We start from the raw sequence: 19,919 nt of genomic DNA, 5'->3' as shown, positions 1-19,919 counted from the left end.
AAACTCCTGAAGCTGCTAGAGTTCTCAGAGCAATTGTCTGGGCACTCCCTTAATGCCGTCGATTGGGATTGGAATGATGTGGATGGTAAAAAGCAAAAAAAGCACATTTGTAATATCTTAGGCTGCAGAAAAACTGAAAGTGCTGTTAGCAGGTTAGAGGGTGGACAGATATTAGAGCTGGGCTTCATGACCTCAAATCAATATTACGATTAATTGAACATTTTAACACAATAACAATCAATGAACAATTATAAGCTGCTCAGTTGGCTCAGTGTTTGAGTTCTACTCCATGTTGCTTCCATGTTGCAGACTGCATGGGGTGGAGTCACGCCAACACATGTGGCAGTATGTTTTAAGGGGACAGTACATGAACACACAGGGGGAAAATAACTAATCAAAAAAGGTATATAATACAGCAAATTCAAATAATTTCCCATCCCTAACTGGTATGACATTTTAATAAATTTGAGAAATTCTATCAAATATACATATCAAATGCTATTTTTCTTCTGAATGAACAGGTGGTCTCTAACTTTCACAAAATATTGTAATTGGAAACACTTGACTCTAGGTGACCAAGGCCATGACTTACAGTAGGCGTAGAACTACATACCAGCCCATAGGTTACTGAAGTTCACTGAAAGTAGTGACTTTTGATTGAGCAGGCAAACAAAAGTAGGACAGCCGGTACCCAAAATAGAACTGAATCAGTCTTTATCAAAGACATGTCTATTCAGTAGCCCTCATGTTTTTTACTGCTGTCTCAGTGGACAGTGATCTAAATTTTATACATACACATACCTACACTTGTTGTCCATCTTCCTTTGTAGTTCTATAATTAAAGACTGTAGTCCATCTGCTTCTCTGCATACTTGGTTAACCACCCTGTTCTTCACAGGACCACCACAGAGCAGGTATTATTTGAGTGTTGGGTCATTCTCAGCACTGCAGTGACAGACTTTTACAGTGCTTTTACTAGTGGATCAGACACTGCAGTACTGCTTGTGTTTAAGACTGTGTGCTCACTGTCCACTTCAACCTAGTTGTTATATCTAGCTCACCTTGTAGGTGTAAACGTCCAGAGAACACCATTCCACAGCTCAATGTTGGGGCATTATACCCCACACCTAGCATTAGGCAAAGTGCCAACAGGATCACATTTATCTGCTATAGAATTATATTCTATTCACAATACCACTCTACAGGGACTAGAGAGAGCAGTGTGCGCTCACAATGTAAAGTAGCTAAATGCATTCATTAGAAGGGACATTGTATGTATATAGCTAGCCACATTTGGAGCAATTGACCAATTTACTACCTCAGTATAGAGGAAAAGGTCATCAAGGCTTGTCAAGAAGCAAGACTATTGCAATAAAGCAATTTGCACTGGTGAAAATGGATGGTAGAGAACAGCAGACACTTCCCTCCCCCCCTTCACTCCTTTTGTGTATTTGTTTGTCTGTGCAGCTACTTTCCTCTGGCCCAAAGAGATGTACGTGTCAACCGCAAAGGCAGGCCTTTAGCTATAAGACAGCAGCAGAGAAACTGCTCAATGATGCAGCACTACCAAAACACCAACTATTGGGATTGTTTGGTTGAATGCACTACAGAATACATCTGCTGCTGTCGCCCTCAGGAGTGTGCATTTGTGCAGCAGTCAGAACCGCACCCAGTAGGAAACGAATCAATTGAAAGTCATTCACAAACAAATAATTTCAATATTATCTTTATTAAATAAATAAATACTGGGTTCTGTCAAATAAGTTACATCCATGGCACGCTAGCATAGTACGTCTCTCCAGTCAACATTGCTGAAGTGGTCCAGATCCTTATCCTCCCGCACCCGCCCCCCCAAAAAAAAAAAAAAAAAAAAAAAAAAAAAAAAAAATTTGATTATGGTGGGAGAACTATGGCATTGGTTCTAGGATACATCACCATGGAGCCCACTTCATGATGTGGAATGTATTCACAGTTTTACAGTGGTCTGCTCTACAGAGAGCTACACATCATCCTGCCCCGCTGAAGCTATTTCCATGACCACATCCCAGTTAAGCTTCAGCACAGCAAGATTGCTCCAATGTATTTATATGTACAAACACGCACACGATAAACACTAATGTTCTGCAAGTCCATTTTGTCTTTTCTGCCAGTCCATTTGGCTTTTCTGGTTCCAGCCCAGCTTCTTTTTTAATATTTTTGCATATCCTCAAGTCCTAGTCTCTCAGTCTTTGTACAGCGTACCGCACTCCTGTAGAACAAAAGCCCTAACCAAGTTCCGATGAATGGTGGTCAATGAAGTCCATCCAGTCCAGGAAAAACAAGGTCTTCAGCCCGAAGGGTTGAGAGTTTTAGTTGCATCTTTGCAACAGCATGTTTAGGGCATACTCCATTCGGTTGCGCAGATCTGAGGAGCAACCACAGCGGAGCAGCGTGCTGAGGCGTAATGTGGTGGACACACGTTCCTCGTTGATGTAGGTCAGCAGGTACTCCTCACTCTGGCTGCACAGGATGATCTTTGTGTGGTCGTGGTAGAAGTTCACCTGTCAAAGCAAAGGCAAGACATTAGAAACCACAAAACCACCATTTAAAACACACATTTAGATTAAGAAAAGGTAGAGGCAGGGAAAAAAAAAAAAAAAAATGTATCCCACCAAACTGGGATAAATTAATGACCCCTACAGCAATGGTTCTCAAGCCAATCCTCAGGAGCCCCCAGACTGTCCACATTTTTGCTCCAACTAAGTTTGGACTGGTTTGAGAACCATGTGTCCATAGTATTAACATAGGTGCCTGGCGCCCAGACTTCAATTAACATCGCTGGCAGATCTCTACCTGAAAAGTGCCATCATTGAAGAGCATCATAAGTGCACGGTCTGACTTGAGCCACTGCAAGAGATACAGTCTGGGCTTGCTGACATCCATCACATTAGGCAAATCACCACCCTGAGGAAAGGAAAAAGCATTAGCATTGTGAGGGAGCAAGACGACTAAAGTTTACACTGGACATCCATGTGAAGATTAGTTTTGGGCCATTGTGAAATACTCACATCCATAAGATTTTCTTCCATGTAATGTGCAAAGTACTTAAGGATTGTGACCTGGCCAACAAACTGCTCTGGGGCTTCACTGGCAGAGAAGACTGTGCACTGGCCCAGTTCTGCATAGTAATGCACTGTCCTGAAAGTCAAGAAGAGCATGTTAGTAGTGGAACAGATGGTGTCTAACAATTAGTGAAAGTGACAAGGGCATTGTAAAGGTCTTGAGTTTCAAGTCTACTTACTTCTTATCAGGCAGCAGGCTCATATGGGTGCCATTGTTGAAAAGAACACCAACTGTGTGGTCTGATAGCTGGTAGCCAAAGCCGTATTTGTTGGAGTAGTCCACCCACTTCGTAACCCACTGGAAGCTGCAGCTCAGGCTCTCTTTTGGAATGTCATTTACTACAGGAAGAAAAAAAGGGACAAAAAGCATGTAAATATCAAACATCAGCACTGAATAGACTTCATGTTTAACTTTGGGATAGTATCAAAAATGCACGAGCTGTTGAAAGAGCAGGAAATGGCATGAAATGGCAATGAAATAATTGCATACCTTCTGGCATATTCTCCAGGCAGCCTCGGAGTACTCTAGCAACAGTGTCTGCTACTGTACCCATTGTGCTGTCCTCAAGGCCTGCCATCAACACAAAGCACAGAAACCCATTAGCCACCACATTATGACATCCATTAATGTTTAGCTTGCAAATTAAACAACCTTTTGGAGCAACACAGTGCAACAGATAAGTCAGACACGTACATTCACTACTGCTACTGCAGCTCCCGAGGGTGCCACGCACAATCATGCGGATGGTGTCGCGGATCTGCTGTTTGTTGCCCCCATCCTTGGCAGGGACAGTGGGCTTTCCGGTTGGCGGAACTGGTGGTTTGCTGTCCTGAGGGGGGGAAAGCACAGTTAGGTCACATCCCAAGTAAAAGGCTGACCAAATGCCCTTGATGTTCGTTAAGGAAGCCCTACAACTAAAATGACAATGAGCCAGCAACTGACCTCAAGAGCTTGCCTGCAAGGCTGGTTGCTGATCGAGGCCTTCCTAAGGTCATGCCGCAGTTTGTGGATATCCTCTTCCTCTTTTGTTGTTAGTTTATCTGCCAAGAGCAAATAAGAGAACCCTGTTAGCAGTGCATCAACTGAAATGCTTCCCTAGAAAAGTTGGCTTCAGTAGAAGAGCTATTTCTCAAGAAGCAAAAGCACTTACTTAGTGTTTCAAAGTACTTGGCCTTGTCTTTCTTGCCACCGAACAGAGCCGCTGCAGCCTTCTTGAAGAAGCTCTTGGCAGGGCTAGTGTGCTGAAGGTCTGGGGCTGTGTGGCAGCAGCTGGAAGATAGCCTGTCTGGAGTGAAACCCTGAAATAAAAGAGCACTCGAGATGACTACAAGGCTATGGAGTAGAAGTGGGGTTTTAAAAAGTAAATACTGCAATGACATTGTTCCTCTGAAGCATTTTACACAAAAACAGTGAATCACAAGCAGCTTACACACACCTGGCTAAAGAAGTCATGGCGGAGGATGTCGTCCAGCCTCAGCCTGTCCTCAGGGCTCTTAGCCAGCATGTTACTAATAAGGTGCTTGGCCTGTGGCGACAGCGTGGAGGGCATGGAGTAACGCGCCTCCCGTATGCACCGATACGTCTCCTTCAGATTGGTGGTTTCAAACGGGGGCCTACCCAACAGCATGGTGTACCTGCAGAGTCAATCAGGGAGGATAATCAGTCAGTGACGGACAAATTTAGGCACCGTCTTTTCCCATGTTTGCAGAGATAGCTACGGTCTAACTCACATGACACAGCCGAGTGCCCAGACATCCGATTCGCAGCCATGGCCTTGCTTGTTGAGGACTTCGGGAGACAAGTAGTTAGGGGTCCCGCATATCGTTCTTCTCCGGTTTTCGACAGGTTCCAATTTAGCTGCCAGGCCAAAATCCCCAATCTTCAGCTCCATTGCCTCATTAATGAAGAAGTTGCCTGTAAAGCCCAGATCCAGAAGTTACAAAATAATGTACTTGAAATTATAAGATTACAAAACCATGTCATTGGTGAAATCACTGGTAACCTACCTAATTTAAGGTCTCTGTGGAGGATTTCCTGTTCATGGAGGTACTTCAGGCCTGAGATGATCTGTCTTAGGTAGTACCTAACCTCTGGTTCTGTGAGCACCTTGCGGGCTTTGAGGATGTGTGCCAATGACTGGAGGAAAAGGAACAGCCCACGTTAGTCATGGTTAGTCAGCATCAGATCACCTGCATTAAAACATAATTCTTCTAGCAGCTGCTCCCAAACTCGTCCTGAGGGTTTCTATAGACGGCCCACATTTTTTCCTCAAGCTCAACAGTAGGTAACATTTATATAGAAACCATTTAAAACAAATCACATATCACACACACACACACACACACACACACACACACACACACACACTACAATATACTAAATCCAATTAACCAGGACTAAGAACGCACCACTTTAATGATATGCTCTGAAAATAACGACAATAATGACAAGTAGTCACATATCCCATACTTAAATGGGAGAAGCACAAACGTGAACCTTCTACAGGTTCCAGAGGACCAGTTTGAAGAGCACTGCCTCGTAGGCTGCGCTGAGAACACTTACTCGTCTGCTACAGTACTCAAGAAGGATGTAGATGTTGTCCTTATCTTCGAAATGGTGGTAGAACTGTACGACGTGTTTGTGGTGGAGAGTCCTGTGCAATTCAATTTCTCGATCAATCTGAAAATAATAAATAAATTAATAAATAAACACTACTTAAATCTCCCTGAGTAAGACAGACACTGTGTATGGCATGCAAGCAGAAGTAAAGAAGTAAAGAAACATACCTTTTCCCTTTGATGAGGTTTGGAGACGCGAGTGTGTGGAATTATTTTCACAGCATAGACTTTGCCTGAGCTCAGATCCGTAAATTCATAGCATTTGGCAAAACCACCCTGGAGACAGAAACAACCTTCATCAAGCATGTGCTGTGGGCTATGAGAGTCTTCCACAATGAGAACAAGCCAAGAGCTCTGACAGAGCCAGTCAGATATACACAATACACATTGGATCCATCCTGAACTATGGTAGAAACAGCTCCAAAGAGTGGGGCTTATTGTCTAGACCAATGGTTCATAACCCTGATCCTAGAGGACCACCTGTCCTGCACATTTTAGTGGTTCCATACTCAAACACACCACCTTCAGATCACGAAGGACTTGTTAAATCATCTGATCTGCTAGATCCGGAGTGTTCAGAGCAAGGCAAACATTAAAACGTGCAAGTCAGAAGGTCCTCCGGGATTAGGGCTGAACACCACTAATCTAGACCCACGGGAACTGTACATGAACGCTGCGCCTGCATTCCTAACTCTTCTTAAGCATACCTTGCCAAGAACTTTCCCCCTGCAGTAGCATTTCCCAGTTGTGGAGTCCGATATGATCCGTGACATCTCCTGTGTCGCGTGTGAACCGTCCTCCAGCTTCCCACGTCTCGTCTCTGAAGGTCTGCTGTGTGTGTGTTCACACATCTTGCTGTTATTTCCAGGCTGATGGGCGATAGTCCTGAGTATGTCCATGCTCGCTTCGTCTCAGTCAGACCTCCTCTCTGAGGAAGAGACGTGGTGCGCGCCGGGTCTTATAGACCAAGCACCGCCCCTTTATTTTCCCTCACTACGTCACACGTTTGCTGGAGCTGAATGTAAATGAACCTCATAGGTGTCTCTTCTGTACACTTTACTGAGGATCTGATGATCCTGCTAAGGGAAGACTGTCCTAATCATGGTAAATGGTAAATAGTAAACGTAAGCCACGCATTAGGGGTTGGTTGGTTGAGTTTTTATCTACATTTTAATTTGGATTTCCTTAATTCCGATGTTTTATGTATATACATTATTATTTGTTTTATTCATTATATATGTTATAATATTATATATTTTATATATTATTTTATTATATAAATATATAATATTAATATCTAAAATCTTTGCTTTATTCTGTAAAATTAACCAATACTAATATTTAACACAACAGCTTTTTTGTTTCAATTCCAGTTTTTTTTTTTTTTTTTGGCATTTATGTACGCAATATTTCACATAATATATATAAAAAAACAATAACTAACAAAATCAAAATAAAGTACCACACGTGGTAACATATGCATATAAATCGATGAACATTTATATACACATAAACTGCTCCTTATCAAACATCATTTTTAACAAGCTAATATCGACATTTTTGTTGTATTATTAATCTGTTACTATGATATATGTATGAATCTTATCATTAATATATATTATCTCATTATTATTTTCTGAAATACTATTATTGGTTTTGTAGGTTAGTTTTGTTGGTGTGAATTATGGGCCTGTGCTTAGCACTGTTAGCACATTTAGGCTTATCCAGTGTAAAAGAAGCCAACATCGTCTGGTGAAAACAAACTATGCTGAAGAACTGAACGACCTGCTCCGGACTGTGCTGTCGGTCAGCACTGTCAGCCTTTCACTAGGCTCGTGTTCATGTGGCCGGACCCCGCTCACTGTGGTAAGACAACGATTTGACAGCCCTTCTGCGCCCCCTTGTGGTACACGCTCTAGTAGGGATGCACAATGATATTGGAATCATAATAATATCAGGAAACTAAGTACACTGCGTTACATTTTACTGTATACTGCATAGCATCTTAATTATACATAGTGCATTATGCATATATTATATAATGTATATGTTATTGACATATATTGCATTATACATACATGGTATCATATGTTAATAGTGCATATTGCATTAAATGTATATACGCATGATATACACATACATTGGTGTCCGAAAGCTTTAGCATTCCTTGGCCAAATAACAATCACCAAAATCATCATTGCAAAATTTTTGGACACCCAGGCAAAGTTTGAGACCTTGATTTGGCAAAGCCAGGCCTGCGGCATGTCAACAACTGTATTAAGCAACTGTCAGCTGAATCAAATTTCCAAACATAAAAATAATAACAAACCATCAAACATGGGCTTCTTTAAGTAGCTGTCTAAAGATCTGAAAACAAAAATGATAGATACTCACAGGGTAGGACGAGGCTGAAAGAAGACAGGCACATGTTTACAGGCACGAGGTTTCTCTGGTGCAGATTGTTATTAAGAAATGGCAGTTCAGAGGAACGGTGAGAGACACGAGGAGATCTGGAATACCAAGGGAAGTCTTTGAGAGAACAGCTTGTATGCTGGAAAGACAAATCAAATTCCCTTGCAAAAACATAATCTTCCTGAAAGAGTCATAGGAAGGTAAGCTTAATTGTGGCCTCTTCACAAAACTTAACGTTTGAAGTATAGAACATCTAGAGAGGATTAGATTAGATTTCTAATCACATGCTGAACTGATGAAGTCAAAACAGAACTCAGTCAGTTAAGGTATGCTTGGGGCGAAAAAGGGAAATGCATTTAATGAGAAGAACGCCTTACCACCTTCACTAACTGTGAAGCATGGGGTGGGTGTGTCAAGTTACCAGTGGAATTGACAATATTGCATGTGTGGAGGGAGGAATGGATTCCCCAACACACCAGCAAGTGATGCAAATTTCAAAGCCTCTGTTCAACGACTGAAGAATGAAATGAGAATGGCTTCTACAACACGATAATGGTCCAAAACATACCTCAGAACCACAAGGGACTAACAGATACAACTAAAGCTTGTGGAATGATCCTACACATTATAGAGAATTTCTGGATAGACCTCAAACAAGCTGTGCAACAAGAAAACCCAATAATATCTCAGAACCTGAGGCCTTCTGCAAATTGAGTAGGGAAAAAATTGGAAGATTGGAGACCGTGATTTGTTCCAAAGTGGATGTTATTTTTTTTTTTACCCAGGCCACATTAATCATTTTAATTTGTATTGTTTATGTTATGAAAGGCACAGTAACTGCACATTGGGGGTTGTGATAAGCTTCAGATGATGTGCTTACTAGGCTGTGTTTTCTCAGTTCTAAAAAACTGATTTGGCAAAGGGTGCCCAAACTTCCCTATAATTCTGCACTGTACTGGGATTTCCATCAACCTCAATCTAATCGGCCACCTGCACTGATTGGTGTCCCTTCTATTATTTACTGTCAGTGCTGGCTGGTATTGTGTCTCGTGTGAGCAGTAGCTCCCGTGTTGTCCGCTTCTCTATGTACTTCCTCGTAGGAGTACACTGCTGTACAGTTAGAATGTCACCATATTTAGAATGTCTTATTTTGAATGATCGTAGACCAAACTTGAACTTGAACACAAACAGTGGAGGTAATTGTATTAAATAGTTTTCGGTGCTAAATGGTCTCAAAATAAGCCAACAAGTAAAACTCTGAGTCATGTTGAAGTTCCGTTGGTTAAACATATCTCCTCAGCAAATAAGGAACTTCTGTCTTCTGTCTTCTGTGGCCATCCAGATCGAGGCAGCTATTGCGCTGAAACCACACGCTTGAATGTCAAACGCCAAGCAAATTTTACACCACTTGACTTCCTGCACTCAGACAGACTGCAGTCTTCAACTTTGAAAAGTAAGGTAAAGTTCTTTTACCACTGTGTGATCTGATGTAACATGTATAGAGGCCTATATAATCTATCTAGAGGTATGATTTTTGATCATCTTAAGGTGGTATGATGTTTAACTGTGGTATGATTTTTAAGGTGGTATAATTTGGAAAGACTGCATATATTCTGTTGGCTTAGTTGTCATTAACCTCTTTTTGGTGTGTTAAGGTTTGGTTTAGCTTTCAGAAGAGTGACAGTTTTAGAGTTTTAAATTTGGTCAAATCTCTCAAGGCGGGACACAAAATATCAAAACGATCACAATATCAAATAGTCCGACACTCAAGCAGGAAAGGTTCTATATTGTATTACTGGATTGTATCTTAGTTAACTGCACATATTGCATTGCACATATTTACTGCATCATACTGGTATAGAGAGTACAATCCTTTTTGGTGCTAGATAACACCAAGAGGTTTGCCAGCATGAAGATATACTGGATAATACTTCCGTTAACTGCATGTATTGCATTAAACATATGTACGGTATCATATCTGTATAGATATAGTTGAATCTGGTTAGACATATTCTTCTATTCTTAACAAAAAGGATTCTTCAATTTGTAACAGGAACTGAAGAACCCTTTTTGCTAAAATCAGAAGAATAGAGAAGAATAGAAGAGAAGAGAAGAATTTGGTGCTAGAAATACAATAAAAAAATAAAGAAATTTTTATGTTCCCTACATAAACACAAATAATATTTTCCTAATTGTACTCCATCATAGAAAAAAAACATATAACCAGACGAAGACAATTTTACACGTCCATCCACATCCATTTTCTAACACCGTCGTCTCTACTAAAGAAACACTGAATGAAAACATTTTTTTTTGGTATTCAAAGTTTTCCAGAGAAAGATGGATGTAAGATGTTAGCTGTTATCTTAGCTTTTGGATGAGCTTAGAATTGAAAGGTCAATGCCATTTTGAAGGCAGACTCAAACAAAAAGAATTTGTTGATTATTTTATGAAGAAAACACTGTGTTATTATAAACCCTTCCTCTGGTCAGATTTTAATCTAAAGTCTAGCACAAACCGGCAATCCAGTAATAAATCAATTTGTAATAACCTTCAGAGCGTGGGAAATGAACATGTAACATGCATTTCAACAATATCTACATTTGTGCAGAGAAAAGCAAACCAGTTTGAAAAATCAGGCACTGAACTGCTTTACCCAGCGCAAGCTTAGATAACATCATGCAGCATTTAGGAAAATTCTGTTGTTAGTACCAATAAAAAAAACATATTTGGATAATCTAGTTATATTCTACAGAACACCAGCTTTTTTAGTCAGATATGGCACCATGTGGCTGGGCCAAGTGGGTTGAGCTAAGCCTTCCTACAGATTTTTATGATTACAGTTAAAGAGAAGATGTTATACAGTGGGACGCACAAGTTCATGCACCCCTGAGAGGTATTTCACAAAGCAGGATTTCTCAGGAGGCCTACAGGCAGATAACTTAAAGCCAAAGTGACACCTGTCCATTAGGAGAGGAGCTGACAACTGACAAATCCTGCTTTAAAAAAACGCCTCCCTAATCAAATGACACTACAAACGGACGACTTCATATTTACAAACACTATTACAGTTTCTGTGCTTAATCTAATATACGGTGAATACATCAAGCACAAAAGTACAGTGGTATGTACAATGGTTTCATGCCATAGGTTGTATTTTTTGCAGTATGTTAAATGCAACACACATAATAAGTAGAATTTCTTCTCCTGAATAGAGTGATGCCATAAAATAATCACTTTTGGTTCCAAAAAGAACCATGTTTACCTTTAAATTGGTAAGGAACCTTAACATGAAGTCAAGGTTCTTTAAAACCTTTAAAAAGTCACACTTACACATCTTATAAACATAAACATTTCCTGCTTTGGATGGATTTTACTTTTCATGTATATTCTACGGTTCTTTATGGTACCAAAAGTGGTTCTTTTATGAAGCACCTTCATTTTTTAAAAGTGTAGCCTTAAAAAAGCACTCAGACCTTCTCAGAACATTAGGAAAGGTGGAAAACATGTTACAAACTCTACATTTACTCTTTTCTATCTCTGCTTGGTCATCTGCTGTCCAAGCCAGCTGGGTGAAAAGGATTACCAGTCATGCAGAACAGCACCAAAAGCTATAAACCAGCGGTTCAGCAGATCAGCGGTTGGATGATCGGCGGACCTGTAGCAGCAGCTGTCGTGTTGGGCCTGGCTGTTGGGTTCATAGTTTGGTGTTGGAGGCGCAGAAGGAGGGCAGCATTTTTCCAGCCCTCATTTCAGAAACCTGACAGAGACTCAGGACATGACTACGAATCTCAAGACGACCACCAACACGATGGAGGTTTTCAACAGTACCAGCAACATGACAGTGAGTCGGAACATGACTATGAATTTCAAGATGATGACCAAAATGATGAAGACTCTGAAAATGACTATGTGAACGTGTCGGTTCGACCTCTCAACCACGCGATGCGCGATTCTTCCGCAAGGGGCAGCAATGCAGGACTTTACCTGTCATACAGTTCATTGGACGTCAACAACATTTATGCCAATTATAAGCCTAGCGAAAATGACAACTACTAAGATGCTACTACGATGTCTACTGAGCTTATGGATGATGTGTATTTGCACTTAACTTAAGGTGATGCAACTAGAGAGATATGCCTGTAATAGCACACACTCACATGGCTGTGTGTTTCTGCCTAGGGGCTAGAAGGATGTTTGAGTGATTAGAGCAGGATTGCGCTTTAAGTTCAAGTTTTTTCAAAACATCTGCATAGTTTGAACATTAAGATTCATTGCAGAGAATCTTTGCAATCCAAATCTCTTTTCTTTACGGGGGTCATCATGTGTGCAATGCAAATATAGTCATTTTATTTACCATCCAAAAGGACTGTTAAACCATATCCATGCCATCCCAGTTTGTATATGTAATGCTGATTAAGATAAAAAATAAAAAAAGTGGGATATCTGAAAAGATACATTTTTACTAGGGACTACTTTGTCTCTAACATGCTGCATGTATCCCTCTGCCATGAGTTTTTTTTATTTCCCCCCCCCCAACATTTAAGACCAAATCTCTATCTGAAATAATGCCTCAGGCGCGCCCCTGACTGAAAACAACCAACACCCGACATCAACAGTCAGGCATTATCGCTATATTGGCAGTGAATTGTCAACACAGGTGCGCCACTGAAATACCAACCTGGATCTTAAAAGAAATGGCAAGTGACAAGCTGATTGGTTTATTGTGTGTTACGCTCCAAAACACACCCTGAATAATTAAGAGAGTTAGTACATGCCTTTTGCACAAGGTGCCGCACAAGATGTACTTTTTTTCATTGTGATGATAGCAAAGACACACTGACACGCACCCTAAATCAAGCTGTGCGGTGAAAGATTGATGGCTCTGCAAATTGCTAAAATAGAGCCCGAAGAGCCATGCCTAACATGGTTCTTTGGATTGGCCAAAGAAGTTTTTTTTTAGGTAGTTTTATATGGAACCTTTAAAAAACAACAACAATAAAAGTTCAATATAGCACCATAAAGGGTTCTGCGTCAAATAATTTTTCTCAGTAATGTGAACAAGATAATAATTAAAATAAATAAATAAATAAAACAGACTATCATCACGGTCACACAAAAACCTTGTGCCTTCATTTTCGCTTTATTTCTCTTTGTTTGTTTAAGTTTTAGACATACTGTAAATCTGGCAGTTGTTTTTTGTGCCATGTCAAAATGTCATCAATAGAATTACATTTATTTACACTGACTTCCATCGAAAGTTAGGAACGTTTTTTTTTTCCTGCTCTAAAGTTGCAGTTTCGGAGATGCAAGTTTTTGCGGGAAAGTGACACTATGCTTTTCGCAGCGGTGGGTGAACGCACTTGCACTTACACTTACACGCAACACAATTATTGAGCAATGTCCGATTTAAGCCTGTGGTTTCAGAGAGGAAGTGTTGCCTCTTTGTTGTGCAGTGTAGACATCATAGGCCCAGACTTGGTCCAGTCCATCACCTCTAGTGCAGCTGTGAGGCCACTGTGGAAAAGGAAAGCGGCACACTACAACACGAGCATCCCCAGGAAGCTCCTTCAGCAACTTGTCCTCCAGATCCTGCATCTGACGAGACAAAATAGAGCATACTGTATGAGCTATGACATTCAAGACTTAGGCTATGTTCAATGAGTCTTGCTTCCCCAAAGCAGCACAAAGGTCACCATGATATAGCACTGATACTGGTTAAAGAGGAATTCCACTATTATTTTCAGAATTTCTGCACAATGAAATGGTTAGGACGTCAACAAAGTCATTCAGAGAGGTGGGGTGAGAAATGCGTTGTTCTAGAGAAACTTGTTGAAGTCAGAATTGTTCAGTGGTGGTAAATGGAACCGGACATCTGAAGAATTTAATGCCTCTACAAAGTACAAATACATTAAATGGTTATAAATACGCATGGATGATGCCCGAGACGCTGTTTTACAATTAAGTTTAAAACCCGTTTTAATTTATACTTTTTATTAAAGATTTTTACAAGATACCAAGTACAAACAGCCCCACCTCCTTAAAGCCACCAAACCCACCCACCCCATATCTCGGCAACAGGATGTTTCACATATTCCAAACTTACAAGCTAAGGCACACGATAATTTTAAATATATATAAATATGACAGGGTTACACTCTCCGCTTCCATATTCCAATAGATTATATGAAATGATAATCTTATATATCTTACCTATACTTTTCTTAAATTTTTTGTTTGTTTCTTTTTTTATGTCTATATTTGCATTGTAGGCATTGTGATCCTGAAGACTGAGTGTGTATGAGTGTGTATGGAAAGAAGTGTGTATGGAAATAAGATATGCTATAACACAAAAGGAAAAAAAAAACATTGGAGAGAGAACTTTATTTTCGAAACTGCATTATGGAGATGTAAGATAAGATAAGATGAGATAAGATAAGATAATCCTTTATTAGTCCCACAGTGGGGAAATTCTCAGTGTCACAGCAGAAAGGGATAGCAAGACACTCAGTTTAAATAAGAATTAAAAAAAAAAACAATAACAATATTATTTACAGGTTATTGCAAATTACTCTTAATTGCACATGGTATTTTTGCATTGAGGGATCTCTGTTCCCTGAACATGTGTGTGTAGTTTAAGTGTGTGTGTATGTGGTCCACTGGGAGCAGTGCTGGTTGTGGAGTCTGACGGCAGCAGGAAGGAAGGACCTGCGATATCGCCCCTTCACACACTTGGGGTGAAGCAGCCTGTCACTAAAGGGTAACCTATAGACATGTGTGTGCCAGTAGCCTTGGATCATCAGATTTAGTGTATTGCTCTGCTCTGAGATTCATTACAGGAGACCCTTGCAGCACTCATCACTGGAGGCTGTGTAAAAAAAGCTGGTTGTCCTCTCTGGTTTCTGTTAAAAAAGGCACTTGATGGCCACATGTCAGTCTGTACTACATCAATGATCAATGAAAAAATGATCTGACCCACTCCAGTGGCTGGATCACCTGCCAGGTTCAGAGAGTTTGTACTAAACTGGGAAAACCACCGAGTTGGAACTGAGTACAGGATGCTTCAAAGCTCAGCTCGCTGGTGTCATCATTATTTTAATTTTTTTTTTTTTAAATCTGTTACCACCTCCGGCTTGCCTGCAACTGATTTATTATTGGATCTTAGCTTATTTGTTCTGTTTATTTATTTATTGTGTCTTGTTTATTTGTTTATAATGCTTGCTGGTTTAAACTCTACTTTTATTTATTTTTATTTTTACGTACAAAAATATGAAATATACACATAACATTTAATGTTTTAAATGTCTATATATGATATTTTATATTTTATGTGTGAGGGTGTGTTTGTGAGATGAGGCTGTTGTTTTTTTTTGATTTAATTTCTTTTAAAAATTGAGAGCAACAGCGCCCTTAATTGGAGAATATTGAGCTTGCCTTCCCTGGCATGCTGTAAAATTGCATTTACTAATGGAAATTTAAAAAAGAAACGAAAACAAGTATCACTCTTCAATGTAAATCAGACCTTCCAGCAGTAAATATTCTCTCAGCTTTAAAAGACTCTCGAATTTAACGAAATATTTGAAGGTAAGAAAAGGTAAGTATTAATCACAATAACCTGTAACCTCACCATTTTGATTTGATTTTGAATTTTCTTACACAATCTAATTAAAGTCAGCAGCCCTTTACACTGCCCTGTTAGGAAAAAAATACACCAGCAAACCAGACCATCACCAGACTACTTTAGACAAATATGAAATAAGGTTTTGTTTCAGCAGTAATGGTTTGTATAATTTAGTAGACAGAGGATTAATGTCACCAGGACGCAAGATTGTTTGACGTGCAAATGAGATTGTTTGGTATTGGGTGTAGACACATAGGACAGTTTGACATGAATTCATACGTAACATTTTTCTTTTGTCTTTATTTAAATATATGGCTGTAAAAAGACTATAATCCGAATCTCCTTATTGCATTACCACCAACATGCTTCTGAAGCTGCCAATTTAAGGTAAAAATACTACATAATGTTAAAGCGGCTTCGGTATGTGACACACTGAACTATGCAGAAATTTTGATCAGTGGAATTACACCTTTAACACAAATTGACTTTTTTTTATTTGTAATAAGGGTCACCATTAAAGTCAGTTTTACACCTCGATTACAATACAGTAAAGACGAAATGCTTGAAACTGTAAATTGGTCTGCTGTGTCCCCATGTGGTCTAAACAATGCAAAGGCCTATCTACCCAGCTAATAGTGCCCTCTAGGAGGGACTTACCACAGCAGGTGCCAGGAATGCGATCACGTTTGTGTATCTCGACAGGTCAGTCTGCATGAAGACAAAATCTAGTAGTAATAAAATTCAGTGCAAAGAACAGCTGCACCAGTCAATCAAGCTTAAAATCTACAGGTATGATTCCTACCTTCCAGAAATCCTGGTTCACAAAGGTGGCTTTGGTGTGCGGCATCCCCCTCCACCATGCCCTGCCACGAGAGTAAGCCAACAGCATGGAGTTGATCTCAAATCCTGTGCACTGGAATCCTGAGGAGCATGCTGCAAACACCTACAGGGATATAGACTGCATTAAAGCAGCATTACGTGAAAATTGGTATTTTTTGTTCATGGATGATATAGGCGCTATTCTCCCTATTAGACTCAGTGGAGGATCACAATGATTTTAAAGCTCTATTTTAAGGTACAAATGCTACATAATGTTCCTCCTAGGCTGAAGAGCTTAAAATTAAGTGATTGCTCATGTGGGTCCTACCCAATGTCTCTAATCAGATGTTATCCTCCATATTCCTACACTATTCACAATGTACATCAAGACAGATCTCATATTCTGCCATATGTTGAAATGATACTTAATGTACAGTAATACAGTATAACAGTGTTACATTTCCATTACAGGTAACTGTGACAACAGCTACTATAATGTTCAGTGTTATTATATTAAAGGGGCCATATATTACATTTTAATGGGTTTGTGTACCTAATACAGGGTACATTTTGCTGGGTGTACTTTTACTTGCTTTGACCGCTCTATATGCAAATCCCCTCTGTTCTGATTGGATGCCCTGTATTGTGCCTCACTCAAAAAGCAGTCTGGGTTGAAACACTCCTGGAATTAACCCCCTTGGTGTGGAAACTGTTCTTTAGCCTGGTTAGTTCTCACTGTGGGTTATTTACATGCTTCAGTACTACCAGCCACCAGGAGGATGATGGAAAATAATATAAGTGCATTCTGTGACATACACAGACACACACACACCACAGTGTATACATCCAGTGAACAAAACCCTTTTAAGATGTTAACATTAAACATTAATATCAGTCCAAGTGTGGTCCAAATTCACAGAAGATATTCAGAAAAAGCTGTTAGTGGCCTCTACGGTGTGACCACTTCAAAATGACCAACACTCCAAGTTAGACCAACATTACATTGAACAAATATGGGTAAGATGCCTTTGTGTAGGGCTTTCTTTAAAATTTACTGTGCTTGTATGGAAGCTACTCAGACGTAATTTAATGACAAGCGGCACTGTGTAGTACTACAAAGATATAATAATATAGTGCATATCCTCAAGTGAAACACAATCAGTGCTCCTCATCATCCAGGTATTAATGGTGAACAGCAAGCTGTTGCATTTTTATGTACATCACACAAGTGCTTGATTTGAGACCCTACTTGTTGTCTAGACCCACCAGTCTTCCATCTCCAGAGCCGAGATCAGCCAGGAGGCCTCGTCGCCCGTCCAGCAGCTTCATTACATTCTGGGTCTGCACATTCGTGGAGGGTAAGAAGGGCACCTTTAGCCGCAAAGGCACTTTCAGCCCAGGCATGCAAAACATGGCCCAGAGCCCGTAGACACCGGAGAAAACGGCTCCAGTCACCAAGGTGAGGATCCGGTTGTCCCGGTAACGGCGGAGCAATGTGTAGTTCTGGTCTTGGAGGATGACCTCAATAGAGTCCTCCATTGCACCTGCAGTTTAATACAAAGAGCACAGGCTGGGTACTGGTATAGGAGATAACTGCTTACCTGTGTTAGAGTACACATACAACTGAAGATCAACGTATCAAGACAAAGTTTAAATCATAAATGAAACAAACTACAAACATTTTAGAGTTTGTATCATGGAAATTAGTAAGGATGTAACTATTCAGCTTACTGTATAGACTAGAAATATGCAGAAGTATCGTCCTGTAGCTTGTGTTTAGTGTGTTGGTATGGAGCTTGACATATTAGCTTGTGGCTAGATGATTAAATAGGGACACTATAAAGCACAGCATTTATTTCAAATATTGTACATTTAGAATGATCAATTCTGTAATATATCAGAAAAGTAAACACTGACATAACAGCATCCTTATTTTTGTTGTACTGTAAAATATCTCAAATTGAGAAACCACTGTATCAGATTAAAATTTTGTAAATCATTACAACAGTAGAAAGTAACCTGTAGCTCATGTGGCACACAAATTAAGATGAAGATCAGACTAAGATGTGATAAAAAAACAGAAGAAAACTACACTAATCACACTAATCACACACAGTGCCAGTGAGCACATGTGCCTGGAGCAGAGGACAGCCATTGCTGCAGTGCATAGGGAGCAGAGAGGGTGGAGGGCCTTGCTCAAGGGCCAAACAGTGGCAGCTTGCTGAGCCCAGGTATTAAACCCACAACCCTGTCATCAATGGCCCACTGAGCCACCACTGCCCCCTAAAATCATTCGAATAGGGCTAAAGACACTCATTCTAAACTCTTTTACAGACAAGTACCTAACTACATTCAATAGAACTAAGTAATTTAATTAATACCCCAGTAAACAGTAGATTGTCCAGGACAGTAAGAGTCCTGATATGTCTACCATTTCTGTTTTGAGTGTAATATCTACATTTTCTTTTCTGGTTTGATTAGGACACATCCTAGAGGATTTTAGAGTGCTAGCTACTTTGTGTGGATGGGAAGTATTGGTTTCATATTGCAGTATACTCCTGAATTCTGAAATGCAGAAACTGCTCCACAGTAGACTAGTAGATTCCCCCTACCATAAACCCAGCTCACCAGCAGAGGTCGCACCACAGCAGCTTTGGAGACATTGGACACAGAGGGTTACTTAAGGTAAAAGTCTTCAGCGTCTCACGTGGAAGACGCGCATGCTAAGACAGGGTGTTTAAGTCACCAGTATATTTAAACTCTAACTGTAACCCTAACCTAAATGTCCCTGCCTGGTCACATACACTTTCTGCTTAAAATTATGCCCCGTATGCGTTAATCCGTTATTAAAATATACGCCACTAGTGTCCTTTATGCTTTATGCTCCTTTAAGCTGAAGCTCCTTACTCACTCCAGAGTTAGCTAGAGTTAGCTAACTACCCTGTTTTTATGAGCATAAATCCTTTACATTTCAGTGTTGGCTAGCTATATGGATCTAGTTCGGATTTTACCTGCCTCGTGCGCTCGAGTCAGTAGAGTCTCAGCAGGATTTAGCAAACTGATTCAATGTGACTGACGGGTCACAAACCCACGACACCGGAGCCGACAAGCGCTTGTTTACTCTTGTCTTATTTTTCTTCCATGCCATAAAACCAGCAGTATAATTGTTCAGGGATTCGTGTCCATGCAATAATAAATAACATGCTAACACGCGTGAGCTGGTGTAACTACCACTGAATTAATGATTCAGTAAATTCATAATAAACCCAGCTGTACTGCCAGTCGCTTAGAATCGTGCAGATAATGTTCACGTCGAGCCTTGTGAACTTCAAACACGTAGATGACGG

General features: G+C 40.2%; 2 protein-coding genes across 4 annotated transcripts; both read right to left on the bottom strand.

The window, feature by feature from the left end:
• Nucleotides 1-1,710: 1,710 nt before the first annotated feature.
• On the bottom strand, nt 1,711-6,639 carry plk2a (polo-like kinase 2a (Drosophila)). Its single transcript, XM_072659087.1, has 14 exons — nt 6,428-6,639; nt 5,889-5,996; nt 5,665-5,781; nt 5,109-5,238; nt 4,833-5,016; nt 4,538-4,736; nt 4,253-4,400; nt 4,045-4,142; nt 3,796-3,931; nt 3,592-3,672; nt 3,281-3,440; nt 3,048-3,177; nt 2,833-2,943; nt 1,711-2,540 (listed from the first exon to the last, which is right to left on the bottom strand). The coding sequence occupies exons 1-14, from the start codon at nt 6,617-6,619 to the stop codon at nt 2,349-2,351; spliced, it is 1,986 nt and encodes a 661-aa protein (XP_072515188.1). The 5' UTR covers nt 6,620-6,639; the 3' UTR covers nt 1,711-2,348.
• A 6,274-nt stretch (nt 6,640-12,913) lies between these two features.
• Nucleotides 12,914-19,665, bottom strand: LOC140536732 (ATP synthase subunit C lysine N-methyltransferase-like). 3 transcript variants are annotated; one of them, XM_072658717.1, is made up of 5 exons: nt 19,584-19,665; nt 17,839-18,116; nt 16,556-16,696; nt 16,411-16,461; nt 12,914-13,730 (listed from the first exon to the last, which is right to left on the bottom strand). In XM_072658717.1, the coding sequence occupies exons 2-5, from the start codon at nt 18,109-18,111 to the stop codon at nt 13,542-13,544; spliced, it is 654 nt and encodes a 217-aa protein (XP_072514818.1). In that variant the 5' UTR covers nt 18,112-18,116; nt 19,584-19,665; the 3' UTR covers nt 12,914-13,541. The 3 variants fall into 3 exon arrangements, with proteins under 3 accessions (XP_072514818.1, XP_072514816.1, XP_072514817.1); XM_072658715.1 differs by lacking the exon at nt 16,411-16,461; XM_072658716.1 differs by lacking the exons at nt 16,411-16,461; nt 19,584-19,665 and adding an exon at nt 18,304-18,414.
• Nucleotides 19,666-19,919: the final 254 nt, after the last annotated feature.

Source organism: Salminus brasiliensis, chromosome 16 (assembly GCF_030463535.1).
Source record: "Salminus brasiliensis chromosome 16, fSalBra1.hap2, whole genome shotgun sequence".
NCBI classification, from domain to species: Eukaryota; Metazoa; Chordata; class Actinopteri; order Characiformes; family Bryconidae; genus Salminus; species Salminus brasiliensis.
Note: the sequence above shows the minus strand (reverse complement) of the source record. Positions and strands in the feature narration are given on the sequence as shown.

Excerpts from the sequence above, each read along its gene's own strand:
- plk2a (XM_072659087.1), bottom strand. The coding sequence starts at position 6,619 with ATGGACATACTCAGGACTATCGCCCATCAGCCTGGAAATAACAGCAAG. Across the intron at positions 3,441-3,591 it reads CCTGGAGAATATGCCAGAAG|TAAATGACATTCCAAAAGAG; the intron begins GTATGCAATTAT and ends TTCTTCCTGTAG. Across the intron at positions 2,944-3,047 it reads TGGAAGAAAATCTTATGGAT|GGTGGTGATTTGCCTAATGT; the intron begins GTGAGTATTTCA and ends TCCTTTCCTCAG.
- LOC140536732 (XM_072658717.1), bottom strand. The coding sequence starts at position 18,111 with ATGGAGGACTCTATTGAGGTCATCCTCCAAGACCAGAACTACACATTG. Across the intron at positions 16,697-17,838 it reads GCTCTGGAGATGGAAGACTG|GTGTTTGCAGCATGCTCCTC; the intron begins GTGGGTCTAGAC and ends ATATCCCTGTAG. Across the intron at positions 16,462-16,555 it reads TGAACCAGGATTTCTGGAAG|ACTGACCTGTCGAGATACAC; the intron begins GTAGGAATCATA and ends GTCTTCATGCAG.